Below are 16,087 nucleotides of genomic sequence, written 5' to 3'. Positions count from 1 at the left end.
AAACACTGTCTGGGTATTGTACCATTTTTAACGGCAGGGTATTATTGCTTACTTTTACACAGACAAACAGACACACAGAACACATAATCTCCAGGCATACCACCTGGCGGAGATAATTATTACCACTGAAATACATAGGATGGTGGGATCAGAGTTGCGTACACCTATACCTTCCTCAGCAGCAGCAGGCTATACCCACCTCTACTGGGCATCTAGAGTATATCCACCTATTCACCTAATAATCACTGACATAAAGAAGATGGCATGGGTGACATAACAGCAGATAACCATATAGGACCTTGACTAACTCACTTGAATCAGCCTGAATACAATTAATTTATTCATAATAAAAACACAATATACGTGTGCCCTCAATTAAAGCTACACCACTGATTACCTATCAGACCAAATAATCTCTTTGCTTTAATCCCTTCGCATGCAGTATCAGCGTCGAGGGGGGAAATGCCCCGCCCAACTTTCTATATTGCGCTCTATGCAACTTGAATGGTGAGAAATGCCAATGCCTATTTTGTCAACAAGCACAATATGGGATACTGCCTGTGATTCTACATAATGCCCAGCTGAAAACCTCCTTTGCAAGCCAGTGTGCTTTCTCTGTCTTGAAAAGTTGTAATTTAATTGTCCCCCTTATACAGTCCCATCATGACACGCATCTTTCCATTCAGTTCAGCTTATATCAATATTTAATACAAATTTCAATAAAACAAGTATGATAACGTTAACAACCATTAGACAACAGATATGTCTGTGTGCTCATCGTTATCGTCAAGGAATCGACCCACTTAGTGTGTCTGTGACTGATTGCACATCTCCACTCGATCATCAACAATATAGCCTATCTCTGAACGAATTACCCTATGGATCAAAATATGTTGCCTTCACCTTAGCTTTCATTTTGGAATAACACTTTACACACATTACATAACATGGATCAATCGCATGCACCTTGCGCTGACGATACCTACCTCGCGTGAACACTGACTTCATGTTGGAAATATAAGTTAGCCCGATCCAAAGGAAGGCATCACCTCGGAAGCGCTTGGGGAAATCCACATCCCTCGATGTCAAGACGGAATCGAATAAATATTATCCTGGGCAAGGTCCATGAATTAAAAGTTCACCCCTGGGTTTCCCCCTCGAAGAAGAAGCGGGACGGAGAACGCGGTCTCCTCTTCACGCCGCTCTCAGGCATCATGGAGAGGTGCGCAGCGGAGAACCTGCGACTCACATCGGGACGCAGAGCTCCAGGTTATCCACACAAGCAGCGCCCGGCATCTCTGAAACCAACCGCATTCAAACTCTATCAAAGTGGCGATAATCCAACGGTCAGATAATGCGCTAAAGCTGCGGAAAAGCCCCTCGTATAGACACAGGATTGCACCGAAGTTAGATCCGCATCACTTCACCCCCCCCCTTGTTGTGCCAACGCGGTTCGTTCTCCCGTGTGGGTGCGCTGTTGCCCCATGCACTGTGTGTGGGGGTGTATAGAGTCTGACTGTCTGTCTGTCTGTCTGTCTGTCTGTCTGTCTGTCTGTCTGTCTGTCTGTCTGTCTGTCTGTCTGTCTGTCTGTCTGTCTGTCTGTCTGTATGTCTGTCTGTCTGTCTGTCTGTCTGTCTGTCTGTCAGAGAAGGGATGGAGGGAGGGAGGGTGGAACATAGATATAATAAAACATTTATATATGGGATGGAAGAGGAGGAAGAGGATGGGCAGAGGCGCACACGTGTCGTATTGTATCTCATCGAGAAAATCTCTATGAACATCTTTGAATTTCAGGGCGAACAATACAGGTGTAACAGTACTGTATCGTGTCACAAGAGCCAGGTCTAGCGTACCAATTCAAACTAGAAACAAGCAACAATATTTCCATTCCCTGGGTCATGCTGCTCAGTTTGGATTCATATAAATATATATTTTTATTATACATATTTTTTATTTTCAATTTTCATCAAACAACAACACAAGTTACACAACATCAATAATAACAACAACAATAATAATAATAATGACAAGACAATAAGAAATAACAAATACATACAGATCAAAACATAACTAAATATACAATATACAAAATACTAAGTAAAAACCAAAAACATCACAAACTCATTAATTCATATAATTCATATATTCATATAAATATCTTAAAATATGCTATACTATAAATGCTAGTTACGGCGTTTATTAAAAAAAATGTATTGAAACTTGTAACTTGCTGTTCTGTTGTGTAACACCGTCAGTAGAATTATATCATTGCAAATATTTATTTATCAGTCATCAGAAACTCTCCAATGAAGGAGAGTCATGAGGTACAGGCGTTGCTCCATTTTAAAGGGAAACTTCACCATATAATGGATTTCACAGGTCAATCGAATATCTCTCTTTCTCTATCTCAGTTAAAAACCAGGAGAGAAAGCTCACACCCTGCATGGTCACCACATCCTCCAAGCTCTCCCCCCAGGGAGGAGACTGAGGACCTTGATGTCTAAAAGGCCCTTTTTTATATTGTTGGTATATTATATTCAGTGGCGTTTTTATATGTAAAATGTTGGTGGGGCAATGATTTTTTTCTGGCCTGGCGGTGTGTGTGTGTGTGTGTGTGTGTGTGTGTGTGTGTGTGTGTGTGTGTGTGTGTGTGTGTGTGTGTGTGTGTGTGTGTGTGTGTGTGTGTGTGTGTGTGTGTGTGTGTGTGTGTGTGTGTGTGTGTGTGTGTGTGTGTGTGTGTGTGTGTGTGTGTGTGTGTGTGTGTCTGTGTGTGTGTGTGTGTGTGTCTGTGTGTGTGTGTGTGTGTGTGTGTGTGTGTGTAATAAACACCGTATTTATTGCATTCTGATGATTTATTTTGCACTTTGTGATGGATTAAATTAACTGCTATTATAGAGCTCAACGCTGAAGAAATACACTCCTCGATGTCAGTTTTAGTATTTAATGACAAGGATGTGGACACCCTGCAATGGAACAAAAGACAGCGACATAAGCTGACAAAGTAACCAACATAAATGCATGACAAGAATATTATATGTTGCTATGTAACTTAATAGTGATAAAACAGACTCACAGGAATGAATGAATGAAGGTGTCCAACCAACGGAGAATGAATGAATGTCCGTGAAACGAAATGGCCAACCAGCTAAGCCGGTCAGCAATACTAACGAGAAGCTGCGCCCTAGTGGCCGGCGGTAAACTCTTCATCCCCCCCAGACCGGAAAGCTATGAACCGGAATAGATTAACTGCCGGACTCGGGTTCGTAGCGTGTAGGCGGCCTCCTCACACGGCCCGGCCGAGTAGGCTGGGGCAGCAACGGCGGCGACTGCGGCACTGGGAACGGTGCGCCCAGGGAGATGCCTGCAGGAACGGGGTCATCCTGGGCCCAGAGGTCAGAGGTCGCCTCATCAGCAGGCGCCGGTAGGGAGGCGCCCATAGCCGAGTCGCGGGGTCCATCAGCCGTCTGCCGAGCAATCCCCTGGGGTATCACCCAGCCCAGGTGGACAGGTGGGGGCTGGCGTCCCAGGGCTGTGGGCGGTGGCGACGGCGCAGCCGACTGCTGACGGGCGCAGGGTGTGGCTGGCGTGTAAGCATGGAGAAACCGCCGGTTTGCGCAACGTCAGACGTCCCAATCCATCAACCCTAACCCGATACTGATTGTGGCATAGTGACTCCACCACCACCCCTGACCTGTCCCATTTGTGGGGGCTCAGGCCTTGCTGGTTCTGGAGGAATACTCCCTCGCCGAGTGCCAATGGGCAGAGCGGTCTCGAGTGAGTCCACAGAGACTCTGTGGTACAGTCCGAAGGGTATATCCTCCTTTGCCGCCCATGCCTCGCGCCACAGCAGACGGATATGTGGGTTAGAGAATTTCTCGAAGCGGTTGACGAAGGAGAGCGAACCTCGAAGGGTGTGGCCGAAGATGATCTGCGCTGGCGAGAGGTTTCAGTCGGGGTCAGGTGTGTTGCACAACTGCAACATAGCACGCAGGAAGCAGTCCTGATCAAGGCTGCCCGTCAGGCCGGTGTTGGACTACAGGAGGCGCTTAGCAGTCTTCACCGCTCGACTGTGGAAAGCTAACAGAGGACACACAGTGTTTGATGTGCCATAAGCGGAGGAAGTCCTCAGTGTGGCTAGTTTTGAACTCCGGACCACCGTCGCTCGAGAGCTCCTCCGGTACGCCGAAGGTCTGCAAAGAATGCGAGTAGGCAAAAAGGGAACACACAGACAATGGCGTATAAAATAAAGGGGAGATACAGTTGTCTCCAAAACACGTAGAGCACATAAATGGGGAAAGCAAAGGGGAGAAAACATGCTTTTGATTCTTTTGATGCTACAAAAGAAAACACGTTGGACGACGGTGCTGCACAAGCACACAGCAAACTCATATAATCAGGAATGAAAAAACACGGCACTTAATATAAATAGCAAACATTCTTATTCTCCATGGCAGAAGCAATAAGAGTTACTCACAACAGTGTACTCATGGCAAGGTTCAGTGATCGACTGACAATCTAAACAGTAACCAGGAAGAGCATATAAAGCCAACCTAACTAGACACACCAGGGCCCTGTTCCTCGTACTTGGCTAACTGAGTTAGCCGCATAATTTTCAGGATAACTTGACATAAGCCAGACCTTTCGGTTCCCCCGAAGCGCGATTGTCTAAATCAATATGGCAACAGATCAGAAAGTTTTAACCTGCTCCAGCGCAGGGTTTAGTTCAGTTAGCTGGATAAACTGGCCACGCCCTCGCAAAGAAATGCCAGCTCTCCTCACAGATCCCATTATACCATTCTGAATTATGTTTTTGTGCTTCGTTTTTCTAGAGGGGGTTTTTGAAATGTAAAATAATAGCCCTAAAATGCTGATAATAAATCATATTCAGCCTATGGATTTACTTTGTCTTAAATAATGCACGTCATAGTTATACGGATACGGCACTCACGAGTCGCGACACACACTATGTGGTTATTTTAATAACGGAGCATTGCAAATGTGAATCCCGCTGGGATATTTTTAATGAATGAAACCTATCGGGCGTTTGGCTCTGATTCGTTTCATATTCTCCGCTGTGGATGTATTTGCTTAACGGAGCGCCCGAATTGTGTTTCATTCAAGCATAAATTGAAGCTTCTTTATGCGTGGATATGAATTACGAGGAATCTGAATCTGTGGATTGTTGAATTGTATCACTGTCACTCACACGTTATTGTGATATTTATTGTGATATTGTAACTGGGATTCAAATGTCTGAGGAGATGCGCTGTTTGACGGATTTGATGACATGAACGTGACTTGAGAAATTCTATGAGCCTTTGACGTTTTGATGAATGAATTTGAGAAAATGCATTTATCTGTTCAAGCACTGTTATCTGATGATGAACAAGAGGGTGATGAACATGAGGTGTCAGTGGTATAAACCAAAGGTTAATCAATTCAATGCATGTATGGATGATGTCCGAAACAGATTAAAACCTGATTAATAGTGAAACTGTATAGCCTCCAAGCCTCTCTGACACGTTATTTCGGGGGTCGCGCCTTGAAAACTTTAGGAACCATGTATTTATATAGTACATGATACCTAAGCGCATACAGTACAGATATCCTTATAAGTATCTATTAATTCGTATCAATTTTTGGGCTTGTTTTTATCTACTTATTCTGAAAGAGTTGAACTAATTATTTTCGCTAGCAAGATATCATTCGATTATTTATTCCATTAAGCCTACTGCCAGCAGGCACATTTAAAGAAATATAATCTGATTGGTTGGGGTAATGAGGGACTTAAAATGTGCCTATAGATATGCATTTAACTTGTCGGCAAGGCTATTGAGCCGTACTGTATTGTATCAATCAATCAATGACGTTAGAAAATCAGGATTTCTGCGATCGACACCTGCTGTATTTTCAGGTGAGTATCAAGTCTGGTTCGAATTAACCAGAGTGAAACCACCTTCGAGGAACAGGGAAAGCCTGGATTTATTCATCGGTTTAATTGAATCTGGCTAATGGGACTTTTGATCGACTTAGTGGAACCAGGTACAGGGAATAGGGCCCAGGACTTATTTCCATCATTGTCCCTGTTGTATCAAGTTCAAGTGGCACGTTGGCGTCTGTTTGAAGTGCATTGAGCATTCTTAGTGAATAGTCTAAAGTGCATTAAAAGTAGTATTCATGTTTCAATAAAAAAACTATTAACACATTAATTGCCAAGAACGAGTTAACTCGTTATAGCCCACCAATCGAATAACGGCAACAACGAGTAAACACGTTATTGGATCGTTATTTCTTTTATTCGCTATTTCCATTCATAATTCATCCTGCTATGCTGTAGGACTGTGTGGCACTCTGTCTGAGACCGCAACGGTCCGATACCGCTGCCTAGCATCTTGCGGCCGTTATTGTACTCCATTTGAAACAATGTAGTTTGTTTTCTAGGCCGAGCTGCAGCGTGCAGGCAGGGTCTAAACACTCCAGCAAGACAAGCTCTTATAGGGAAGGCATCGACGACGGTCCCCGCCCCCCCCCCGTTTATTTTCTTTGGTGGATAACGTTGGACACACGATCACGATCAGTATTTGGAATGGCGATCAGATAATTGGATTATTCTTTTTGCAGTACATCATATACAAGGTAAGGACTATATGTTATCAATCTTGCGTTGATCCGATAATTTTCTCCCCGCGATCGCAGCATGTGTCTGTGGTGTGTGTGTGGGCCGTGTCCCGTTGGTGGGCCGTGTTCCGTCCCCCCCCCCTTTCATGCAGCGATGATGAAACATAATACCGATAATATAGATGTGATTTCAAAACAGTAGCGTGTACAGGCGAGAAATTACAACGTTTTTAGTAAATTGCACATATTGCTGCATTGCGTCGTTTCCTGGGATTACACAGAATTACTCTAGAACTATACTCATATTCACCACAGTATAAAACAGAAATGTATGGATGAAAAAATTATCAGTTTTTTGCATGTTGACCGGAAGAAACTCACTGACAATCAACGTTGTTATAGATCCATAGCTATAAGATTTAATATAGTTCTAGCACTACAAACACTGGCATCTACCCCCATTGCATTACAGCCCTGGCACAAACGGCCATACGCCCACAGCGACCTCTGGCGTCCAATGTGTTAAGAGCATCATTCATGGTTCATTGGTGCATTAAAAGCAATTTCTTTTGTGATCAATCTTTATTATTATTATTGTTTTATTTGATAAATGTATTATTACATTTTTTTATTGAATTGCTTGATAGTTATATTTTAATCCATATTGAGAGCAACCTCTTTGCAGGTCCTTACATCATCATGCAGTGTTGTTGTTGTTGTAGTTGTTGTTGTTGTTGTTGTTGTTGTTGTTGTTGTTGTTGTTGTTGTTGTTGCTGTTGTTGTTGCTGTTGCTGTTGTTGTATTAGCCGTGAGGGTTCATCACAGCACTGTGTGTTGTGTTCAGTAGTTCTTCGTCAGTAGGCTAAAGCCTTGTTCCTAAACAAGACAGCAAACACACCCCTCACTCTCAGCCTGTATGTAGTGTAGGGTGACCACCTGTCCCGCGTCTCGTGGGACAGTCCCGATAATGGAACGCAGGGTGCGAACCATGGGGCAGCTCGGTGAGCCATTGGCTCCCCTAGATCAGACATCAGCTCCCCTGAAAACATGATTTGTGAATTTTTGGGGGGTCTCTAAATTACTAAAAATAAATGCTATTTTTGCCATGCATTTTTTTTTTTTTTTTTTTTCCTCCATTTTCCTCCGATTTTCTCCCATCCCAATGTTAGTCGTATGCCAATTCCCAGTCCCTTCCTGGTCGCTGCGCACTTACCCCCCACAGTCAGATCATCTGGGAGAGTGGAGGCTACCACGTGCTTCCTCCGACACACGTCCAGCCAATCACCGCTTCTTTTCACCTGGCAGCGCGGATTCTCATCGAGAGGGCGTAGCGTGTGGGAGGACCACACTATCCCCCTCAAGTCCTATCCGCGCTTAGCAGGCGCCCCGACCGAACTGTAGGAGTCGCTGTTTACAACGACCCGGACCCACCCCGCCAGCTTCTCCCACCCTCTAATACAGCCAATTGTATTAGTGCAGACGGCCAGCCAAGCTGGTGACAACCCCGGAGCTGACGAACGCAATCTCCGCTCGGCCACCTAACCGCCTTTTGCCATGCATTTCTAATTTTTCTGTAATTTTCTGTATCATCATTGTGTATAATAATAAAATTAGGCTATTTTGATGTATGATTAATGATTTGCGCACTAATTCACACCGTAATATGGCAACATGCATGCTATTCTTGCAATTACCATTCGGAGCGTGGCGGCGCTGCAGCCTGCAGGCACGCACAAATCAAACTTGACCCACGTTGTAACCTGTGAGTGACAGTGATAGTTTGACAGATAAATAAGGTAATCACTCAGGATAATGTCGAAACGAAAAATCCAACAAGTAAGCCTTTTAACCAACTTTGGTTTCACGAAGAAGGCGAAGCAGCCAATCGACTTGACAGAGCAGGAGGCGGGTTTCATCTACGTCTTCGATAGCAGACAAATTGACAGCTGGCAACGACGCTGTTACACCTGCTGCTGCTGCGGTGGAGAGTCTGGGGACTATTTCTCTGACAACGCCCGGTGGTCCCGGCGCCGGCAGTCGTATCAGAACACAGGATAGGCCGAGAGAAGAAACTGGAGATGGGGTAAGTTGGGTAACAGCTCGACAGAAGAAGAAGATGAAGATGCTGAAGATAACCACCCCACCACCACCACCTCCTCCGAGTCCTCTCAGACTCTCCCGCCAGCGGGAGTCGGAGAGATAATCACGAGATACTGTAGACCAGTGGTCACCAACCCGTCGATCTTGATCAACTGGTCGATCTTTGAGACTGTCCCTGTAGATATTTCCCTGAAAATTAAAAAAAATAAAAACATTTTTTGATCTTACCCTTACCCACATTACAGTTCTACTTTTGTTTTTATGTAAAAAGTGATGCTGCACTTAGCACTGACTGAGAAAGTACACATACAGTTCTACTTTTTTTTTGATGTGAAAATGATGCTGCACTTAGCACTGACTGCACTTAGCACTGACTGCACTTAGCACTGACTGAGAAAGTACACATTACAGTTCTACTTTTGTTTTGACGTGAAAAGTGATGCTGCACTTAGCACTGACTGAGAAAGTACACATTACAGTTCTACTTTATAAAATGCTAATTGTAAATATGTTTGTCAATGTTAATAATATGAGAAAGTCCACATTACAGTTCTACTTTTGTTCTGATGTGAAAAGTGATGCTGCACTTAGCACTGACTGCACTTAGCACTGACTGAGAAAGTACACATTACAGTTCTACTTTATAAAATGCTAATTGTAAATATGTTTGTCAATGTTAATAATATGAGAAAGTCCACATTACAGTTCTATTTTTGTTTTGATGTGAAAAGTGATGCTGCATATGGTCGCTTTCACATATAGTTTTGGTGGACTCGGTGCGGTTCTGGGGGTGAAGTTGCAACATTGTTGCATTCTTCATTTGGTTCGCCTGCTTTGAGACCTAGACCTTCTGAACAATGTCACGCGGTCGAAAAGGGCGCTTGTCTATTGGACAGTGGAAATGTGTGTGTGGCTGCGATCCCGTGTGTGCGCGCGCGCGTGCGTGTGTGTGTGTCTGTGTGGACTGCGAGTCCTCCAGATCAGCGGAGCCGAGTTTTGACATGGCATTGATCCATTGTTCTATTGAAGCACATTACCACCATCCTCTCGCTAAACAACTTGTAGACCACGGTGTTTTTATGAGTGCCCACAAGTAGCTGTTTTATTAATAATATAATAACCTCGGTAATAATAATAAGCCGTGTTTTTTCTTCCTTCTTCCCAAGATGCACAGATATATAGATAGATAGATAGAGAGATTAGATGCAGTGTGCTTGTTTTGCAGTGAGTGCTGCGAGCAGTGGTAATCAGGCATGCGTTGTTCATGGGACGGGGTAGCACGGTGTGGGACCTCACTCGCTATTTGCATATCAATAGCTCCGGTCGTCAGGTGTGTTAAATACGTTCTCAGACACATTCACACCTAACCTTGTTGTGAAGACGTGTTACATTCCATTCGTAGAGGCAATTAGGCACTGTCTTTAGTCTGTGCCCAAGCGAGGGGACATTAAATGCGCATTCGCGGGAGCGCGCGCACGCGCAGGGAGCGCGCATGCACGTGGTGCGTGTCACCCCAGATGATTTCAATAACGCACCACTGGTGGTAATAATAATCACTTCCTATATTTGGTTCGCGTTTGGTTCGATGAAGCCGAACCGAGACCTACGTTTTCAGGCGGACCAGAGTTCGACTGTTTGGTCCGCGAACCGAGTTCGACGCGCATTCACACAGACCCGAAAAACCGGACTATCGAATTCTGGTCCGAAAGTCCGGACCAAACAGCCCCTGTGTGAAAGCGACCTTAGATGACTGCACTTAGCACTGACTGAGAAAGTACATAATAGTTCTACTTTGACGTTTTAATGTTGGACCAAAGCATTGCATGTAACTAGAATACAGGCAAATAAAAGTCATTTAGTTTAAAGTACAATCTTGGCTGTCTTTTTCTCTCAACGCTTCAATAGGTAGATCTTGCCTTCACCAAAAAAAAAAGTGATCTTGGGCTTAACAAGGTTGGTGACCACTGCTGTAGACAGTGTTGGATCTATCCAATCTAACTAAATGGATACTTTTTTTTATCATGGAATGTGCTGTGCAAGCCCAGACCGTCCAGACGGCCAGACCCCAAAACAACAACAAGTTAGTCTATTACAATATGTGTTCTGTAGTTACTGAAACTGATTGAATATATGACAAGATTCAAGAGGTTTATTGTCACATACATACATACACAAGACCTACAGGCTACAGTATGTCGAGTACAGAAAGCGTTACAGTATCCTCCGGCAGTCCGACTCCTCCCTGCGAGGCACCCCCCCCCCCCCCAAAGACAGATAATGAGCTCCCGGCTGCCTATTCTTTATTCCCAGCTGAAGAGTGCTGCCGAGTGCTTCCGCGTTTTCCCTGATTGGCTGCGACACGCCCCGCGGCAGCGCGGCATTATGTAGCCGTAATCCCCAATGTTTTTCATTCGACGCTTAGCTCAACTGGTATGCCGCCGTGCTGTGGAGCCTGCGGTGCGGTTGGTCACAAGTTTGAATCACTTCAATTTGTATTTATTTTTTATTTTTTAGGCATTCTTTCGGAGTTGGTTAAGGTTAGGGTTAAGTTAAGGTTAGGCATTATTTCGGAGTTGGTTAAGGTTAGGGTTAAGTTAAGGTCAGGGAGGGTTAAGGTTAGGCATTCTTTCGGAGTTGGTTAGGGTTAGGGTTAAGTTAAGGTTAGGCATTATTTCGGAGTTGGTTAAGGTTAGGGTTAAGTTAAGGTTAGGGAGGGTTAAGGTTAGGCATTATTTCGGAGTTGGTTAAGGTTAGGGTTTGTCACAGAGAATGCCTGTCTGTCTTTCTTGACGTGGAGGATGCAGCCTATTTCCGCACTGCCGCTCTCTCGCGCTGCCGCGGTCACATGGGCGTCATGGCCAATCAGAGAAACGCGACGCACTCTTCCGCTGGGAATAAGCTACACGCCTCCCGGCTCCCCCGAAGAGCATGCTATGGTTCGCACACTCAGGGGCGGACCTAGCACATTTGGCGCCCTAGGCGAGATTTTTTGTAATTTTTTATTTTTTTTTATGGCTTTTGCCTCTTCATAGTTCTCTAACGTTAGTCTTTCTTTCCTCAACGCTCAATTCTATAAACACTTTACCGATACCCATCAATGCACAGCGCTCTAGCATGTTCTGACTGTGAACACCTAAAGCTGAGGCTCAGACCGACCGACCGTTTTAGATTTTTGGCTCATTTTCCCTTATGTTAGAATTCTTTTATGTAAAAATAATGGTTGCAGATATAGAGGGGGCGCCAAAACTGCACAGAGATTTTTTTTATTTATTTTATTTGCACCCCCCTCTGGGTGGCGCTCTAGGCGACCGCCTATATCGCCTGTAGGAAGGTCCGCCCCTGCGCACACTGATGGAACGTTTGTCCCGCGTCCCGCTGCAACAGAACAATGTCCCGCATTTCAAAGATCATGGTAAAAACAATTATAATTATGTTTTAAATGTTGTTCCTGCCTCGCTCCAATTACCCTCTTATATTTAAAATAAAAAAATCGGGCGACGTCTGTGTCAAAAACCAATGCGCAGCCGAGTCAGAGCTGTCAGTGTGGCGCGCAGGTGCGTGATGACACGGTTTTATGTAGACAGTGGCAATCAGTGAAGTGGAGAAGAAAGACAGCCGAAAACTATACAAGTTTAGCTAGCTAAACAAAACGAGAAAATGGAGGCAACTCATAAGAAAAAAAGACTTTGCTCATACAACAGAGACTGGGAGAAGAAATATACATGGCTGAGATCTGTTTCAGATGATCCGAGTGCAGGATTTGTGAGTAGGGTAAATCTGCAGTGCCGCACCCCCGAGCTTCACCATCACCCATCAGTGGACTGGGACCTGATTTCAATGTTTACTAATAGAAGTGAGACTCATTGGGCTTGGCTAATTTTCTGTGAAGAGCATATAAAATAACACGTTTTCATTGGGTGCACAGTTTGCACTATACACTGGACCAGAACGTGTGGAAGATGTAGGTGAAAACAAGTAAACATGGTAAATATGAAGCAAAATGGTTCACTGTGTAGGTCTACCTTCACTGTCTGCCCCCACCTTGTTTCATTCATACTGTTTTAAATTTTTTATCACGCAAAACAAATAGCACTTGTATTTATAAATGTGATCTAGCAGAGATAAATGGCTAATATTAACCATACTGTTTATGCTGTCTATATTGGTTGTAATTGAGATAACAGTTAACATAGTTAAGTATTACGTATTTTTACATAAATGGTTCTGTATCGTAGTGGCTCCGCTCGGCGTCACTCATGCACTATCCTCGCATATGTGCACGCGCACTGAATAAAATTCCACAATGTACCTTTATCCGAGTATTCATCTGACCACACCCCTCGTTAGCTTACCTTCATAAGCAGGTGTGTGGTCACCTGCTCTCTTCCTTTCTCGCTTTCACCACAAGGAAGTGCCTCGGTAGATCCCCACTTGACGTGATGTGATAGTAGGAGAAGAGTTGGAAAACAAGAGATACGTTGACATCATATCTTTATTTTCTCTCTCACTATTTTCGAGAAAATACGCCGATATTGTCTTCGTCACTGGAGTGTCTGGAAGATGGTGATCATTCTAAACAACCTCCACCGGTTTTCGTATTGGGAGCACGCCGCTACATGTCTCCCAACTGCAGTCTTCCTTGCTGTGGCTGGTTGCGGTAAAACCTTTCAGCGACACAGCTGGACTGTAGTGACGCACCATCTGTTGTGAGAAGCGGTGGGTTCCAGGTTGGTGAGTAATGTTTTGCTTGCAAGCTCTACTTGTCTGTTAGTGCTATGGGGGCTGGCTGACAATGTTTACGGAAACCGGCCCCAGATTAGGGTCCTTTTGTTCAGCCTCTTAGGCAACAGCGGAGGACCTTGGTCTGAAGCCCATTATAGCAACTAGTGGGCCACGACCAGTAAACTGGTGATCCCAGGATCTCTGGATGCGTGGGTACTTCTCTGTCACCGTATAGGCCCCGTCTCTCATATGCAAATGAGAGTTTACCCTAAACGAGGAAATGTGAGCATGGATGTTCATTATCGGAAAATCCATGTTCAAGTCAGCTATAGCCCAGATGGGATTTGTGCTGGCGCCGCCGGATGTTGGTAAACTCACCGTTGTGAAACTGTGTTAACATCTCGTTTCTCTTCTCTCTTAAAAGGTGAGGAGGGTTTCAGAACGGCGGCCTGTCTGAGTGTGACTTGTTGTATCGTTGTGTACGAGTTCCGGTGGTAGCTAATTAGCTTGCGTGCTAGTTGTGGCCTACTGTGTTAGCCAGTCAGCTGTTAGCTGCGGCGCTAGCTCACTGTGTTTACCAAGCCTGTTGTGCTAGGCTAGGTAACGTTAGCTTGCTGCTATCGGCCGAGAGCGGCCGTTGGCTTAATGCTACACTGTTGAACGTGCTGTGACTATAACATGTTTTAAACACTCTTGACTACGACGTCATCTTTGACAGAGGATGTCCGTCGAACCTGCCCGGAGCCAGGCCAGCGAGGACTGCGTCAACAAGGAGCACCGTAGCGGCGGGTTGGAGCAGCGAGCTGCCCGTGTCGTCAAACACAGGAGGCTGTGTTTACTTCGGTGCCATGTTAGAGACTGCAATTCGGTTGATCTGCGCTCCCGGTAGGCAAGGTCCTGACCAGACCTTGAACACTTCTTCTTGCTTTCCCTTCTAAATGTTTTGTAAATAACGATGTTTTCCAAAACGAGTGTTGCTGCACTACATTTAGGATACGACGCGAGTTATGTGTGAATTGTCTTGTCACTGGTCTCCATGCAAATCGGGTTATTGTTACAGATGTGAAAATGATCTGGTTTGTTGTGTTGAGACACATTGTGTGTTCATGTATCGTGTACTCACAACTAAGGGGGTTAAACTAACCTATAAAGCTATGCTTAGTGACATATGAGTAAAGAATGATTCTTTTCTCAGCCTGTAATGACAATGAACAGTGTGTTCACATATTAACAGGTTTACCTGTTTAACTGGCCGTATTAAGGGTAAAGTAGGATGGTTGTGTTTCCCCCCGGTTCCCTGGGGACTTCTTCATCCTCCTTTCAGACATGTTGTTACACTATATTGTGTCACTGTGTGGTAGGGATACGATGTAACCCTTGGCTTAGTTGTTGGGGTTGTGCTAACCGCTTGAGAAACTTTATTTTCCTAAAGAAAAGATAGTTTAGTAACTTTTTTGTGTGTGCTTAGCAAGGCCTGTGGCCGATACTAATCGAGAATTGTGTATTCTCTCATTATGAAAAACGGCGTTCCTCTGTAGAGTGTTTTTGCCATTTTTTGTAGGTGATAATAGGTTGTGTGTGTCGTGTGACCTACAACTGGGTTGGGCTGGCCACAGAAGCACATGTGTAAGTCTGGTACCGGGGCTCATGGAGGGCCCTCTCTATTCTGTGTTTTTTCCTTAGTAAAAATCAGATAGCAGGTTGGCACATGCGCTGTGTGAAGCTGTTAGACGTTTCATGGAGCTGACTATGACTGCGTCATACTCTTTTTGTCATTACATCGTATCATGGGTGTGGGGTCGTAAAGGGGTGAACTGGTAACCTTTCCTCCCCCTTTTTTCTGTTGGTCAGGGGTAAACCCACCTGTCCTTCAAGGTTCCTGTCACGTTGCGGTTCGGCACGTTACGGGGTGGGGGGTGGGGGGGGGGGGGGAGGGAGTTTCCTGGTCCCACGCCCTGGACTATTGGGCGTGTGCACCGCAGAAATTCCCCCGCCATAGAGTATGTCACTGTGCGCGTCTCTGTTGGTAGGACTTCCGTGTGCTGTTCAGGTCCATATGATGGATCTGTTTCGGGGGGTGGTCAGGGCTCCTCCTCACGAAGCTCCTATTCGGGCCTTCTGTGAGTTGGGACTCTCCTTCCATGTGAGGGAGCCTCCTCAGAGTACAGTGCATCCTCCTCAGATTGTCAAGGTGAGTGGAACCTCAAGAAGGAGTCCTACTCTATTGTGTGTGTATTCGATTCAATTCGATTATTGAGTGTGTATGGGTTCAGTGCCTCCTCCCCGGAGAGCCCTAAAACCAAACTTTTACATGGCTCAAGGTGCAATATATTCTTTTCAATCTGTACAGCTCGCGTGGGAAGTCTCTCTGGGGATCTCCGTCTCCTCCCTATGGGAGGGTGGTGGGATGTAAAAATGTGAAAATTTTTTACCCCCGGCTGTGTAGACTGGGATACATACTGTTGGTGCTTCCTTCTTTTCTATTGAGAAGAGTTGGAGTTAGGGAGCATCACACCCCTCTTGTCGTTCCCCTGGGCGCCTTGGGGATTCAATGACAGGTCTAAATAGCCTGTTCATTGATGTGGTTGTGTCCCGACGCACGTATAGTGCTAGCTCGGGGTGTTCTGTAATCAGGCGACTGACTGG

General features: G+C 45.1%; 1 protein-coding gene across 1 annotated transcript in view; it reads right to left on the bottom strand.

Annotated features, from left to right (window-relative positions):
- LOC311236946 (reticulon-4 receptor-like) overlaps positions 1-1,123 on the bottom strand; it is a 259,088-nt gene extending 257,965 nt beyond the window's left edge. The window contains exon 1 of the mRNA XM_084324751.1: positions 987-1,123. Within this exon, the coding sequence (XP_084180877.1) occupies positions 987-1,008 (22 nt within the window). The 5' untranslated portion in view covers positions 1,009-1,123. The remainder of the gene's footprint in view (positions 1-986) is intronic.
- Positions 1,124-16,087: the final 14,964 nt, after the last annotated feature.

The sequence above is a fragment of the Notolepis coatsorum genome, assembly GCF_963971535.1.
Source record: "Notolepis coatsorum genome assembly, chromosome: 11".
In the NCBI taxonomy this organism is placed as follows: domain Eukaryota; kingdom Metazoa; phylum Chordata; class Actinopteri; order Aulopiformes; family Paralepididae; genus Notolepis; species Notolepis coatsorum.
This window is presented reverse-complemented; position numbering and strand designations above follow the sequence as displayed.